Genomic DNA, 17,156 nt, shown 5'->3' on the forward strand with positions numbered 1-17,156 from the left:
GAGAACTTTGGCCAAATGTTTAGCTAGTTTGTATGTGGGGGAATCAATGCCATCCACTATGGGACGTAATGGCACATTTTCCTTATGTATTTTTGGGAGTCCATAAATACAGGAGTGGGGGGTATGGAGTTAAATGGTTTTAATTTGTTAGTGATTTCCACAGGCCAAGAAGTGACCTTTTTTCAAATTTGAATTTTCAAATTTTTTGATGTGTCGATCTCATACTTTTTTAAATTCTTTCTCCGCTGCGGTGCATGAGATGTCGTATAAAATAGACCAAATTTCGTGGCTTAAGTTGCTTGAAAGGTCATCTTCGAGTGCCTGGATAGCTAAGTTAGCATCATTCAGGAAACAGCGAGTCGTGGTGATTTGTTCCCTGAGCAAGGCTTGGCTGGCACGGTTATAAATACGAAGAGCCTTTTGCGAAGAGAAACGGTGCTTGAATTTGACACAGTTAGGAATTACCTGGTTATCCCAGCAGCGTTTTAGGAAGGCCAGATGATTCAGTTGTCTTGATAGCTTTAACTTCATTTTACCGTAACGGCGTGCTTTACTTGCAATATCATCTCAACAAATCTCCACGACTCACCGTTTCCTGTATGATGCTAACTTAGCTATCGAGGCACTCGAAGATGACATTTCAAGCACCTTAAGTCATGAAATTTGGTCTGTTTTATACATCTCATGCACTGCAGAAAAGAAAGAATTTAAAAAAGTACAAGATCGACACATCAAAAAATTTGAAAATTTAAAAAATAACTCGATCTCGAAACCACAACTTCCTACCGAAACGGTAGTCAACTTTTCGTTATTTAGTGTGAAACCTGAAGCGCTCCATGCCCTCGCACGTGGCCACAACTTCGTCATTGCGCCCAGAAGAATACCTGCTGAAGATATTACGATACGAATTGAACGCGGGATACAACACCTTCCGAACCACGTCACCAACGATATTAGACTGGATGTGGCTTGTGTTCTGATCAAAGCTAAACCACCAAAAGCCAACATGCCCAGTAAGGAAATTAAATTCTACTAGAATTAAAGAAAAACAAGAAAATAATAATCACCAAAGCTGATAAAGGGAATGCCACAGTATTGCTTAACCAAAAGGATTACAGTAAGCTGAAATAAGTAAGCTGAAAGCTCTATTGTTAGATTGGGCTACTTACCTCCCTATCAAGTACAATCCCACCAACTCACAAATTAGAAACCCCCCCCACGTATTTATGACTCCCAAAAATACATAAGGAAAATGTGCCATTACGTCCCATAGTGGATAGCATTGATTCCCCCACATGCAAACTAGCTAAACATTTGGCCAAAGCTCTCTCACACTATACTATCAACACATCTTCACACATAAAAATTCAGCCCACTTCAAAGCCAGCATAGAAAACCTTACACTCTGACATACTGACATAATGGTCAGTTTTGATGTCTCCTCCTTATTCACAAATGTCTCACTCAAAGAATCCTTCAAGCTAATCCAAGCTAAATTTCCTCCCGATATCACAGTCCTATTTCAGTTCACAATGAATTCAGGCTATTTTATTTGGCAAGGAAAATTCTACAAGCAAATAGAGGGGACAGCCATTGGTTCTCCATTCTCCCCACCCTTGGCCAACTTTTATATGGAGACTTTTTGAAGAGAAAGACTTAAACTCTGCCCCACATAAACCAACCATTTGGCTTCGCTATATTGATGATGTGTTTGCTATTTGGCCACATGGCTCTGATGCACTCTTCTCCTTCCTAACACACTTAAACAACCAACACCCTGGAAGAAGAAAAAAACAACTGCCTTCCTTCCTTAGACACACTAGTCACCCACCAGCCTGATGGAACCTTGGTTTTCTCAGTCTATAGAAAACCCACCCATACAGGCAGATACATTCACCAACAATCCCACCACCCCTCCTTGCAACAATATGGAGTCATTAAGACACTACACAACAGGGCTAAACTTATCTGTTCAAATGACAGTGCCCTAACCACAGAACTAAACCACATTCCCAACACTTTCTCAGCCAATGGCTACCCCCCCAAAAAAGATCCAAAAAATATTGAAACCAGTAAACCACACTCCCCACACACACACACAACAAGGATTACTCTAAATCCATCACCATACCCTATATCCGAGACACCTCAGAAAAAATTACAAAAATCCTAAAAAAAACATGACTTAACTTCTTGTTACAGACCATATAAAAAATTGGCATCCCTTATCCGCTCTACTAAAGACCAATCTTCCCCCTAGACCTATCTGGTGTATACCAGGTCCCTTGCAGCTGTAAGCTGTCCTACTTTGGCCAAACAGGCAGGACAGCAAATATCAGAATTTTAGAACACAAGGACTACATCCGGTTTCACCAATACAGCCAATCTGGTCTTGCTGACCATGCGCTGAATACCTGCCATAGAATACAGTGGAAGAAAGCCACAATAATACACTGTAGTAAATACAAATATGAAAGGCTTTTCATGGAATCAGCTTCACCTCTAAGAAACAATCCAAACCTCAACAAATTTGGCTGCATGAGACTGCCTCAAATTTGGGAAACCTACATCAGAAGACCTTCAGCCCAATCGCCCAAGAATACCAACATTGCCCGCTAGGGGGGCACCATCAGGACTTTAGGAGAAATAATAGCTTCCTGCTTCTTCCTCACTTACTGTTTGTTGTGCCCGCGTGCACATGTCTTATTCTTAAGTTTCTTGAAAATGGCAACGTGACATTGCCGAAATATTGAAGTATATTAAAATTTATTTTAATGTATATCCTCGTTGATGTTGTAATTTCCTTAAATTATTTAGTAAAAAATGCATAACCGACGTCTAAGCCTTTCCACGAGAATTATAATAATAACATGTGTTGGAGTAATTACTTTACTTATAATTATGAAAATAACACTCAATGTTTCGACCTCTTTATCAAGATCATCATCAAGAAAGCATACATATGCACAGGACACTACACAAAAGTAAGATAAATCTAATCGCTTTGTTAGGATCTAACTACTAGGATCACTGTGGAAGATTTGTGTGAACTTACATACTACCTGTCATCCTTCTCCTTAACTCCTATCTTGAAATGCATTTTGGCTTACTTGCGACGGGAAAAATTTATTCCTCATGCCGATATACTGACCACATCCTTGCTTAATTCTAGGTGTGAGCGCCCCCCCCCGTTCTCTCTTCTCCCACCACATATTAAAAAATCTCTCCTATAACTGTCTTTTAAATAACTCCATCATCTTGCTTGTCCTCTTTTCTAACTTTTTTGTCAAATTCTATAGCCCACTTTCTCTTAATCTGTACTCGTGATCTGTAATATACACTCACGTTCATAGAAAACCACGTCACCTGCTGTAAGCATGTTTTTTTTGTAATTAAATTTGAATGCCTGTTTGAAAAGGGAATAATAACACAATGATTGCCACAAATGATGACGAAGGTAATATAACATTTTTATTTTGTTATTAATATTTGGCTCTTTTTAGTGCAAGATGATATAATTAGGAAATTACTATTACTATTACTATTATTATGGGCAACTCCAGGGAGTCATTAGGCTCATCGAGGGAGGCCCCAAATCATATTCATCACAACTATTCGACATTCATACAGTATCTATCATACCTCGCCTTAAACTCATTCACTGTCACAGCATCCACCACAGACTTAGGGAGCGCATTCCACTCATTCACTATTCTAAAAGTAAAGAACCCAGCTCTAACACCTTTACTAACCACACTTTTGCCCAGTTTCCATGGATGTCCCCTAGTCCTCCCACAACCAGCCCTGTTCTCAAAAATATCTTCTGAATTAATTTTATAGAAACCCTTCAATAATTTGAATGTCTCACTCATATCTCCCCTCCTCCGCCTATCAACCAATTTTTGCAACCCACAAATCCTCAACCTGTTCTCATACGGTTCATTCCACAGACCTGCTATCATCTTGGTCACTCGCTTCTGGATCCTCTCCACCTCTTCCCCATCAAGAAGAAACCTAGGTGACCAAATCTGAGCACAGTAGTCGAGATGGGGTCTTATCAAGGCTCGATACAGAGGAACAATAACCTGCTTTGTCTCTGCTTGTCAACGTATTCTTCAGCAACCAAGTGATTTGATGAGCTGATTTGGCCACTTTTGCAACGTGTCCCCTAAATTTCAATTCCTTATCCACCAACACTCCTAAATCTCGTGCCTCATCAATTTCCTGGGGCACGGTTCTACCAATACAGTAAACTGCCTCCAATCTTTTCACCCCAAAATGCATAACCTTACATTTTGCCACATTAAATTGACATCCATTCTCCCTAGCCCAGACCTCCAATCTATCCAAATCATCCTGCAAAATTTTGACATCATCTGCATTCACTATTGCCCTACCCAACTTCGCATCATCCGCAAACAAATGAACTGTTCCTCTCAGATCCTTTCCTATATCATTTATGAACAAATTAAACAGCAGTGGTCCAAGAACAGATCCTTGTGGCACACCACTAGTCACAGGCCGTCTTGTGGACTCTACTCCTGACTAAACCACTCTCTGATATCTCTCCGTCAACCACCCTCCTATCCATCTCACCAACCCTATGTCCATTCCCATTTGCTGCAATTTACTGATTAGAATTCCATGTGGTATCCTGTCAAAGGCCTTAGCAAGGTCCAGTAGAATCACTGTAAACCCATTACCCTTATCCAGTTCAGCCGTCACTGTGTTATAATACGTGAGCAAGTTACTGAGGCATGACCTACCCTTCACAAAACCATGCTGTCCCCGATACAGTATCCCATTTTCTTCTATCCAATCTTGTATTTTCCTCTTGACTATTTTCTTTAAGACCTTGATAATGATTCCTGTTATGCTGATTGGCCGGTAATTTTCAACAGCAGCCTTGGAACCACCTTTGTGCAGTCGAACTATTTTCCCCTCTTTCCACCCCCTTGGGACTGACCCAGTCCTGAGGCTCAAATTAAACATAATGGTCAAGGGCACTGACAATTCTTTGGCCGCTTCACGTACGACACGAGCAGGGATACCATTCAATCCCACAGATGTATTGACATTGAGGTTCTGTAATAGACTAGTTACCTCTACTTCATTCATCACAATTCCAGTATAAGCTGTTGGTTCTTCCATTTCTGCAAAGTCACCACCTGGATGATATACTCTTGCAAAGTGCTCGCTCAGTAATTCCACAACATCGACTGATTCGGTTACCTCCCTACCCTCAGAATTTTTTAAGATCATTCTACCATGAGCATTTTTCCTTTTACTTGCAACATATTGAAAAAACTGTTTGGGATTTTCTTTAGCCTGCATGGCCAATTTCCTTTCGTAATCTGCTTTTGCTTTTCTTACCACCCTTGTTACCATCCTGGCCTGAGCTTTATACTGTTCCTGCACCTGATGGTCACCCTTCTCCTTAAATTCCCTCCACAATTGTTTCTTTTTTTGCAGCTCAAGCTGTGTTATAATAGTGTTATTCATCCATTTAACCCCTACTTGATTTATTATTCGGACTCTAGGTATACAGTCAACCATTGCCTCCTGTAAACAGTTCTTAAACCTCCCGTGCACTATCAGCATCCAGCCCTTGCAGTTTTACATGCCATGGCATTGAGCCAAGCACACACCTAAGCTTGTCATACTTACCAGCCCGGTAATTCCACATGTACCCTGTCTTAATTGTAAATTCGACTCCTTTAGCCACCTCCCAAGTCTTGACCTTATGGTCACTCTCACCAATTGGTGGCAACAATGGCAAGAAATTTGCAAATATTTCAAAATGGAGTGGACAGTGATATTTTCACTGGAAAAACAAATACTGGTATCAAAATTTAGTTCAACTACACAATTTTACTAGCATTCAAAGCCTAAAATTCACTTTTTTGCTGTTTAGTACTTCATGGGCCCTCCTCTTGCCTTTATTACAACTTGGCATCTATAGGGCATGACAAAATCAATTTCCTGAAGAATGCAAATGCCAATTCATGTTCCATGAATAGCCCCACTAATAAAGGCATAAGAAGGCTATTCTTATGCCTTTATAATGGCTTCTTGGAGCTCCCAAAGTGTTTTTGGCTTCTTCTTGTGCATTTCAATCCCTATTTTGTTCCACACATTCTCAATGGCATTAAAATCTGGGCTGTTTCTTGGCCATGGTAGTCACTGAATCAAGTGTTCATTGAGTCACTTATTAACCTGCAACAAAAATGAAAGCTCTTTTAAGTATTAAACTCAATTTGTATGGTATGTTTTAAGGTTATACTAGCATTACTTACCCTTTTTCCCTATTACAAGAGGGAGTCATCCTGAAAGATGCTGTTCATTGTTGCGGTAAAGTGGTCTCTGATAGTAGGCAGAAATTCTTCTAAAATTTTCTGGTACGCTTGTGCATTCACTGAATCTTTTGTGAAATGCAAGTGACCCACACCATAATATAATATACAGCCCCAAATAATCTGACTGACTGAGAATTTGACTGTGACAACAGATATTGTGCCATTTGGCATGCTCTTTGCATCAATTTAACTGAGCCAATCTAATTTTTTTTGACAAGGGCTTCTTTTTAGGGCACCTGACTATCAATCCCTGTCGAATGAGTCTTCTCCTGACAGTTACAGAACTTGTCACCACTCTCATTTGTTCTTCTCAGTCCCATTTCAGTTCTCTAGATGGTGCATAGCGATTTTTAATGCAGACTGCTTTTAGAACTCGATCTTGACATGGTGTAGACCAGGATGGGGAACCTTTTGTCTGCCAAGGGCCATTTGGATATTTATAACATCATTCGCAGACCATGCAAAATTATCAACTTAAAAATTAGCCTGCTATATTTGGTGAAACATTTAATTAACTCACCTCTAATGTGATGGCTGGAACTGCTTCTCTTTGGTGAGGCGTGTGGTGTTAGCTGGTATTGGTGATGTTGCTACTTGCAACTGCTTTTCCAGGTTTGCATCAGTCAGTCAGGAGTGCAGTCGACTCTTTGTGATGGTAAGTTTTGAAAAGAACTGTTCGCAGCAGTAAGTTGTTCTGAACACAGTATATTTCATGTATATTTCAATGCTGAACATGTATATTTCAATGCATGTCTCCTCAAAGTGGGAAATTCATCATTGCTTATGTAACGTTTATAGAACTCAAGCAGTGGAAGGTTGTTGTACCTAGCATTCAGCTCATTATCACTTTGCAGCTGAATGATCAGTTATCAGGTACATCAGTTGGTTCCACATTGAATGGTGTAGCAAAGATGTTCAATTCCATTTGTTCACTTTTCACATCCTTGAATCTTTCATTAAATGCCTCAGTTAGTTTTGCACATTCACTCATATTCAAGTGCCATAGAAGGCTTTCGTCTTTCCAGAGTGGGGAAATGCACCATGTTATTCCTTTCGCGTTGCACATTCCACATCCTTAATTTAGCTTAAAATGATTTCACATTTGAAAGTTGGGAGCTGAGCAGATGGTTTGGGCCCTGCAGCTTGATGTTCATCTCTGAGAGGTACTTGGTAATGTCCACCACGGATGCTAGATCACACAGCCACTTGCTATCACTAATTTCCCTGACACATTTTCCCTTCATCTCCATAAACTGCTTGACCAGTACCGTCGACAAGGTGTAGCATAGAGGCAGCCTGCCCCACGGTGGCGCTTAATAAAGGGTGCTCATTCAGCCATATTGCATTAAGCAGCGCATTAGGGCAATAAGATATTTTACAATATCTGATGTAGATGCAATAGATTTATTTGAAGAATTAAAAATTCTCTTAAAAATAATACAAGAGAAAAGTGGTCCTCACCAAATTTTATCATATGTATATATATATAACCAAAATCTTGTAGAAATTTATCCAACATAACCACCGCCCTAAGGAGATATTGTTAACAATTCCTGTTAGCATAGCAAGTGTGGAAAGTAGTTTTTCTAATCTTAAACTGATTAAAAATTATTTGCGAACAGCAATGACCCAAGAACGATTGGTTGGTCTAGCAACTATATCTACACAGCTTATAGTTTAAATTTAGAAGAGCTTATAAACAGTTTCATTGTGCGATATCCCCTTAGAGCAAACATTTAATTAATATTATTATGTAATTGTTTTGCATTAATGTTTCTCTTGTAATAAAAACAAAATAGCAATTAGAGATTTTCTTATATTTTTGTCTTATAATCCATCAGGGGCGATATTTAATTGTTTGCCTCAGGGCGCGATCTAATCTGGCGACAGCCCTGTGCTTGACTTCATTCCACAGTTCATAAAATCTTATGAGCATGTTCCCGCAATTTAGCCACCGCACTTCAGTGATAAACAAAATCACCGTACTCAGACTCAAGATCATTCAGTAACTCCTTAAACTGGAGGCTGTTAAACCCTCTGCTTTTGACAAAATTTATGCATGACACTACTGTTGACATCACATTGTTGAGCCACAACGACTGTGCACAGAGAATTTCTTGGTGTATGATGCAGTGGCATATAATTAAATCACTTGGATCAAGACTGAGACGATTCATTTCTTTCTTGACAAATGCAATTAACCCTTTTTGCAAGCCAACCATGGCTGGAGCTCCATCTATAGTAAGGCCACTTACTTTTCAAATGTTAGCTCAAGTTTTTTCATTGATAAAACAAGTCCTCACCTCTTGTAGTGCCATGCATGGCTTCCAGTGACAGCAGTTCCTCTCGAATGTCATACTCTGCAGTTATCCAACGAACGAAAATGGCCAGTTGAGCAGTATTTATTATGTTCGTTGTCTCGTCACAAGCCAGAGAGAATAATTGGAAATCTCCTGCAGAATCCTTAAATGTTTTTTCAGTATCTTGTGCTAAGTCAGTAATCTGATTTGAGATGTTTAACCGAGACAAACTAACACTCTGAAACAATTTTACTTTGTCTGGTACTAATAACTCCACAGCAGCCACCATGCACTCTTTCATAAACTCTCCTCCTATGTGAGGCCTCAGCTTCTTTGCAATTAGCTCTCTCACTACAGAACTCGTCTCAATAACGTTGTCTCTGTCACAATGAGGCCTAGCGAAAGCAGCTTGTTGTGATTCCAAACTTTGCTGAAGAGCATTGATTTTATTCAGATGCATTTGGTCTCCCAATTCATCGAGTTTAGCATGTTTTGAGCTGTAATGATACTCCAGATTAGCTTTTTTTCATTACTGCTAACGCATCGCCACAAACTACACACACAGGTTTGCCTTTGACTTCAACAAAAAAATAATCATTTGTCCATTTCTCTTGGAAAGATTGACACCCTGCATCAACTTATCTTTTCTTTGTAGTCACCAAGGAGGCTGTGCGCAAGAGGGTGAGGAGTGGTTTCTTTGCATAGAGGGCGGTTGAACCTTGGAATGGATTGCCTGAGAGAGTGGTTGGAGCAGGAACAGTCAATGGGTTCAAGGAGTGGTATGATAAACTTCGTGTTTCCTAAAAACAATCTCCCACGATGAGTCTTTTGACTCCATGGAGGCCTTGATAATAATAATAATAATTTGTAGGATGTCATGTCACTTAAGTTTTAATAACTATCCAGTGTGTGTGTGTGTGTGTGTGTGTGTGTCAGCAGCGATGCAATTATTTTGCTTTGATTGCTATTCTAATCCTGCATCTTGGATTTGGAACATATCCAATGTTTGTACCATCGACTATCGAGGTCGAGAAGCATACGTATATGTCCTGTCTATCCCATAATGGATGTTCCTTGCTTGTTTCTCAAAATTTATTCGTTATTATGATTCACTTAATATAAATTTATGTTGCTAAACAAAAAGCTCCTAGATTTATTAAATTTCGAGTCCCACCGTTGGTTGCCTTGGCAGGGCCAGACCAAATGATTTCGCGAGCCTTATGAGACCCTCAGGCCAGACGTTCCCCACCCCTGGTGTAGACAGTGACTTTCAGCAGATCCAGTTTCCTTCACTTTCAACAGCAGCTGTACCAGATTAGATTGACTGCAGGATACCCTTTTAGCTATTTCACAAGAGGAATAGCCTTCTCTGTTCAAAGCTTGAATCGCACTTTTTGTGTGAGGTGTTAACTGCATGTAACTAACCATAGCAATCTCAGCATGAAAATGGAAAAATGCAGAGTACAAAGAGGAAGCAAGGAAGGTGACTGACTTGATAAAGGTAGTAAAAGTGCAGTACGAACAGCAATTAGCAAATGAGGCTAAAAGAAATACTAGGGAGTTTTTTCAATTTGTGGGCAGTAGAAGGAAGAATAATTATGGGAGGATGATGTTCAGATAATGAAAAAATTATAAACACTGAGGAGGATATAATAGAGGTGTTAAATGTAGCAGTTCATTAAAGTATTCCATCCTTGTGATTGTAACATAATGCCGAACTTGAGAGCAGTGGGAAAGGGGGAGAAATCACTAATGTTCAGTGAGCAAGAGGTATATGAGGAATCGAGTAAACTTGATGTCAAAAAGGACATGGGTTTGATGGTATATCACCGCATGACTTGAGGGAATGTTCCAGAGACTTAACAGTAGCTTTAAAGATTTAAAGCTATTGTTATTTTTAAAAACAGTTTTAAAGTTTTAAAGCTATTGTCATTTTTAACGAGTCTTAGATTAGCCTAGATCTCAAAGGAATGGAAAGATGGCAAAATTGTTCTGCCTCATAAAAAAGATGATAAGACTAAAACTTAGAATTATAGGCCAACTGCTTGTCTAAAGTTGTGGGCAAGAAATTATATACTTGGTATATAATTTATTGGTATCTTTAGGATACCAAGGAAGCAAAACAATGTCTTGCATGTGAAATATATTCGAGCTACTTGTATATAGAGGCTAATGACTTCACTTCACTTGCCTTATAACATAAATAAAAGCAAAAGCAAAAAAGATGATAAGAATACCATAGCCATACCCTACATTAGGAGGATTTCAGAAAAAATAGATAGAACACTACTTAAATACAACATTAAGACAAACCTTCAACCCCCCCCCTGATAAAATTAAGAAATTTTCTTAGCAGCAAAGGTTGGTCGATTGGTAGAGCCTCTGCTACTAATGGCTCATGCAAAAAGTTAAGCAAGTTTGAGCGCTGTTAGTAGTTAGAAGGGATCAATCATTCGATGCTGTTGGCACACTCTTCCTTGATGAGTCTTTGGACTCCCTGGAGGTGTCACATAATAATATTCACTATATATTATTATTCTCCAAAGATCCTCTTCCACACCTTGCCCACCCAGGGGTTTACAAAATTCAATGTACCTGTAACCTACCTTATATAGGTGAAACAGGATACATCATCCCAATCAGAAAAGGTGAACACAAACACCACATTAAATACCTCCACTATGGTAAAAGAGACCTATTAGACCATGCACTCTAAACATGCCACAGATTTGACTGGAAAGGCACTAAGTCCATTGTTGTTGTTATGTTCCATCGAGTCATTTTCGACTCCTGGTGATTCTATGAACATTCATTCTCCATTCAGATCTGTCCCTGGCCATATCTTTCAGAATTTCCAAGTGCATTCCAGTTGTTTCTTTAACTTCATCCACCCATCTAATTCTTGGTCTTCCTCTTCTCCTGCTTCCATCAACTTTAGCAAGCATCATCATCTTCTCCAGACTGTCATTTGCTCACATAATATGTCCGAAGTATGACAATTTTTGCTGGATGATCATAGCTTTGAGGTAGCAATCTGGCTTTATTCTGTCTATCACTGATTTATTGGTTTGCTTTGCAGGTCCATGGAATTCTTAGTAAGCGTCTCCAAATCCATAATTCAAATGCATCTATCTTCCTTCTTCCACTCTTTCTCAGGGTCCAACTTTCACATCCATACAGTACCACAGGGAATACCATTGCTTTCACGATTCTGATTTTTGTTGCGAGGCTAATATCTTCATCTTTAAACATCTTGCTTAAATTTGTCATTGCCTTTTCTTTCCGAGTAATAATCTTCTTCTAACTTCTTCAGTACAATAACTATCTTGATCATCTCGGGGTTTAGGAGCACAAAATTGTTAACTGCTTCCATTTTCTCTCCATCTATTTCAAAATCATTAAGTTCACATGTTGCCATAACTTTTGTCTTTATTTCTTCCACCAATTTTAATTCCAACTGAAGACTCCTCCAGCCCTGCCATTCTTAAAGTGTATTCGCTGTACAAGTTAAACAGGTACGAAGATAAAATACATCCTTGTCACATCCCTTTACCTATAGCGAAATACTCAGTTTCTCCAAGATCTGTTCGGACTAAGTCTCTACACTACACCAGAACCTGGTTTGAAAGAAACTTCAAAGAAGCTGGTGAAATGCTGAAGCATCATCCAAATCTGAACAAAAACTGATGGATTAATTATTCCAAGAATGTCAAGGACCCATCTTCAACCCATATAGCAACCAGAACAATCCCAGACAGAACAAAATCTCAATATGAAAGAACAGAAATTGCTTAATGTAGTTATGTTTTTTTTCCACCAGAGGTCAGGCTAGGATAAATTATTATTATTATTATTATTCAGGCCTCCATGGAGTCAAAAGACTCATCACAGGAGGTCCTTCCGAGGAAACACAAAGTCTATCAAGACGCATCGTGGGAGGTCCTCCTAGGACACACAAAGTCTATCATACCACTCCTTAAACTCATTGACTGTTCTCACCACTCTACCAGGCAGTGCATTCCATGGTTCAACCACTCTCCATGCAAAGAAACCACTCCTCACATTCTTGCTCACAGTTTCCTTTTGTAACTTCCAGGGATGGCCCCTTGTCATCACTCCTTCCCGTTGTTCAACCAAGCGAAAGAACTCCCCACTGTCAACCCTGTAACCACCTCTCAACAGTTTAAAAGTCTCAATCATATCACCTCTCCTTCTTCTATCCATTTCAATCATATCACCTCTCCTTCTTCTATCCACCAAATTCTGCAGTCCACATTTCCTCAGCCAATCCTCATAACTAACATTGTACAATCCTGAAACCATTCTTTGTTATCTGCCTTTGTACTCTTTCCACAGTTAATTTAATCCCTTCAAATCCTGGGGACCAAATCTGAGAACAATAGTCTAAGTGTGGTCTGATCAGGGTCTTATACAATAGAATGATAACTCTTTTATCTCTGTAGGTCAGTGTCCTTCTCATTACTCCAACAATCCTCTGTGTTACCTTCACCACCTTTGCAATATGTCCCCTGAATTTCAGGTTTCTATCAATCATCAACCCCGGATCTCTTGTCTCCTCTACTTCCTCCAGTATAGCTCCTCCAATAGAGTAAACAGCGTCCCATCGATGTGTCCCAAACCTCAAGACTTTACATTTTGCTGTATTAAACCGACACCCCCCATTCATTCACATATCTGTCTAGCTTATTCGAATCCTCTTGCAGGGCCACCACATCTCCACTATTACTAATAACCCTTCCCAGCTTCACTTCATCCTCAAACAACTGAATATCCCCTGCAATCCACTGACAATGTCATTGATTATTATTATTATTATTATTATTATTATTATTATTACTATTATTCTGGGCAACTCCAAGGAGTCGACAGACTCATCGAGGGAGGCCCTAACATCATGTCAAGAACAACTATTCGACATTCACACAGTATCTATCATACCTTGCCTTGAACTCATTCACGGTCATAGCACCCACAACAGACTCTGGCAGCTTATTCTACTCATTCACCACTCTCCAAGTAAAAAACTTAGCTCTAACACCCTTGTTAACCACATTCTTGCCCAGCTTCCATGCATGGCCCCTAGTCCTCCCACCACCAGATATAAAGGTTAAACAATATCATAACAACATTGATATAAAGGTTAAACAATATAGGTCTCAGTACTGAGCCCTGTGGGACCACATTTGTAACCCTATGCCTCCTTGAAACTGCCCCACCATACACAACTCTCTGATACCTATCAGACAGCCAATCCTGAATCCAGTTGACCAACCTGAGATCTAAACCAATGTATTGCAACTTGAATATCAGCTTATCATGTGGAAGACTGTCAAATGCCTTCGCTAAATCCGAGAAAATGGCAGAATATGCGTTTCTCTCATCTACTGCTGTTGTAACTTTATTATAAAAGGCTAGCATATTACTAAAACAAGATCTCCGCATCACAAATCCATGTTGACTCTCACAGATAACCTTACCCTCATCTACCCAATGCTGTATACTGGCCCTCACTAATTTCTCCAAGATCTTAACAACTGCTGATGACACACAAACTGGTCTATAATTATACACTTCCAGTCTGCTACCGCCCTTATGCAATGGCACTATCTTACCTTCCTTCCATTCCCTGGGCACCTTTCCCGTAGCCAGACTTTCATTGAAAAGCCAGGACAAAGGGGCTTTCAGTTCTTTAGCACATTTTCTCAAAACTCATGGTGAAATACAATCCAGTCCCACAGCTTTACTGACATCCAGAGTACTCAGTATTTGGAACACACTCTCCTCCTGCACCTCTAAACCTCGAACCTGGTCTATCCCTCTAGTATTAAAATTTACTCCACCAGGATGAAATACTGCAATAAAGTGTTCATTGAACAATTCCACTATGTCCTCTGCATCAGTCACTCTATTCCCATTTTTATCCCACAATGTCATTCTTCCACAATCATTTCTCCTTGTACTGGCTACATAACTAAAAAATTCCCTAGTATTTTCTTTGGATCTTAGGCTCAATCTCTTCTCATATTCCAGTTTCGTCTTGCTTACCATACTAGTCACTCTCCTGGCCTGTGTCTTATATTCTTCATGCATCTGCTCTTCACCTGTCTCCTTATATCTCTTCCATAGCATCTTTTTCGCATGCAGTTCCTGTTTAATATTGTTTGTCATCCACTTTACTCCAAATTGTTTCTTCTTCACTTGTGGAATACAGCTTACGATTGCTGCTAACAAATATTCCTTCACAATTTCCCATGCACTAATGATATCCTGGCCTTCCAATTCCTCCCTCGATGAAACTTCTCCAAGTTGACGTCTAAGACTATTATAATCACTTGCATGTCTTTTCATCTTCCAAGTCAAAACCACATTGTCACTCTCCAACTGGTGGGAGAGATGTCATCTCAGTTATTATCAACTCTTCTGATGCTATGACCAATGATTAACAGACATTGGTTAACAAACATTTAATTCATCTTACTTTTGTATGGTGCAGCGTCATGTAGCTTGTGTCCTGTACATATGTATGTTTTCCTGAGGATGACCTCAATACAGAAGTCGAAACGACTATTGTTACTTGCTTAATGTTAAGTATAGAATTATTATTATTATTATTATTATGTGACACCTACAAGGAGTCCAAAGACTCGTCGAGGGAGAGTGTGCCAACAGCATCGAACGATTGAATCCCTTCCAACTACTAACCGTGCTCAAACTTGCTTAACTTTTTGCATGAGCCATTAGTAGCAGAGGCTCTACCAATCAACCAACCTTTGTTACAGTAGTAGTCACTGTAGTATTATAGTGAAAGAATTCTAACAAAAAGAGCCATAGTAGAATTCTGACATGTGTGTTGTGTCTCCATAAATTCTTCACTTTGAATCAATGTATTAGTGTTCACTGTCTTCTTATAATTTATCACAAAATACATTTTAAAATTATTTTCAACAGAAGGAGTTCGATCCAGGACGCCTCCTATAATTCTTTCCAGACGAATCAGAGAATCCTCATTGGTGGGGAAACCAGAAATGACTAGACAGAAAGATATGATAGTATGTGACCCAGGTAAGCTATCTTGGTTTAATGAATTATCAGAAGTGTCTACACTACTGTGAATGATATATTTTTGCTTGAAAACAACGAACTAATTCTAAAAATTAGTAGAAAGTAAAAAAAAAAAAATAGAAAATAATAAAAATAATAATAAAATAAAACCCTCTTGTTTATTTATCAAGCTTTCATGTGATATAATGTTCAGAACAGAATGTGATCTACAGTTTTTGAGTATAACTTTAAAATTACTTGCTTTACATTTCAGTCATCATATCTTATTAATTATCATATTAATTTATCATTAATCAACACCAGTATATGAATTTGAATGTATTCAAGAGAATGTAAATGTATTTCAGGCATAGTATGATAAGCCATGCATCTGTGTGACAGAGGCACTTCCCAGGATGAGTCTTTGATCCCAATGAAGTCTGGTGTTGAAAGTTTTTCCACTTGATTATAATATAAATTAAAGATGCCAAGAAATTATCTTCTTGGTTTAATCCTTTTATCCGAGTATAAGCAAACAATGTGAAGTCTCTTTACAACTGGGTTACTTGTATACAGAGGCTAATGACTTCACATCAATTGCCTTAGTATCCCATAATGCAAAGCATACATACCACTCTTTCAGATGTGTATAACACATTATGGGAAGGGCCATCATCACCCAGACCAGTTTCAATCTTTATTGAGGTATGTTTTAGTGTATTTAGTGTGGGGGGATACCCCTCCAAATACTTACACAATCCCTTAGATCGCCCAACAATTAATGACCCGAAGAATCATTTAACTCATTACTCAGCAGTGGTTCTGCTGAATGACAGTCATTGAGCAGAACCCTCGTTGGTGTTTCTGTAACCTCAGACCACCACCACCACCAAACTGAGCTGCTCATATCTCAAGGAAAAGCATCCACTTCAGTGGCTCTGCCTCATGGAAACCACTTCAGTGAATTTTCCCACTATATAAGTAAAGGAAATTCTCCAAAACTCCTAGTTTGGCCAATCTTCCAGTTCACTCTAATCTCAGTAAGTGACTCAAAGGATCATTTAAATCATTACTCAGCAGTGACAGACCCACCCCTCCACCAAGCAGAACCCTCAGTGGTGGCTCTACCCAATGGTAGGCTCACCCTACCACAGAGCAGAGCCGCTCATATCCCAGGGAAAAGCATCCAGTGAGATGGCCACAAGACTACAGTGGGTGTTCAAATTATTAGGGCCACAGTGTGAAAAAGGTATTTTGTGAGTTTTGGGTAGAAATAAAACCACATTGTCAATGTTTTTACATCAAATTGTTTTTATTAAAATTAGTCCTCTAATGATACACTTACAAAAGTAAAGTATGCTTATATAATTAAAGAAAAATGTATATAGAAATAATTATGAGGTCATAATTATCTTTGGCCTTGCCCATGGTAAAAATA

General features: G+C 39.1%; 1 protein-coding gene across 3 annotated transcripts in view; it reads left to right on the plus strand.

The window, feature by feature from the left end:
• Positions 1-17,156, plus strand: part of LOC150109181 (uncharacterized) — a 648,231-nt gene that overhangs the window by 597,106 nt on the left and 33,969 nt on the right. For all 3 annotated transcript variants that reach the window (XM_090406029.1, XM_090406020.1, XM_090406040.1), the window contains one exon: positions 15,626-15,739. In XM_090406029.1, the coding sequence (XP_090262155.1) occupies positions 15,626-15,739 (114 nt within the window). The remainder of the gene's footprint in view (positions 1-15,625; positions 15,740-17,156) is intronic.

The sequence above is a fragment of the Typopeltis vanoorti genome, chromosome 2 (assembly GCF_054136105.1).
Source record: "Typopeltis vanoorti isolate ZY-2024b chromosome 2, IOZ_Tvanoo_1.0, whole genome shotgun sequence".
NCBI lineage: Eukaryota > Metazoa > Arthropoda > Arachnida > Uropygi > Thelyphonidae > Typopeltis > Typopeltis vanoorti.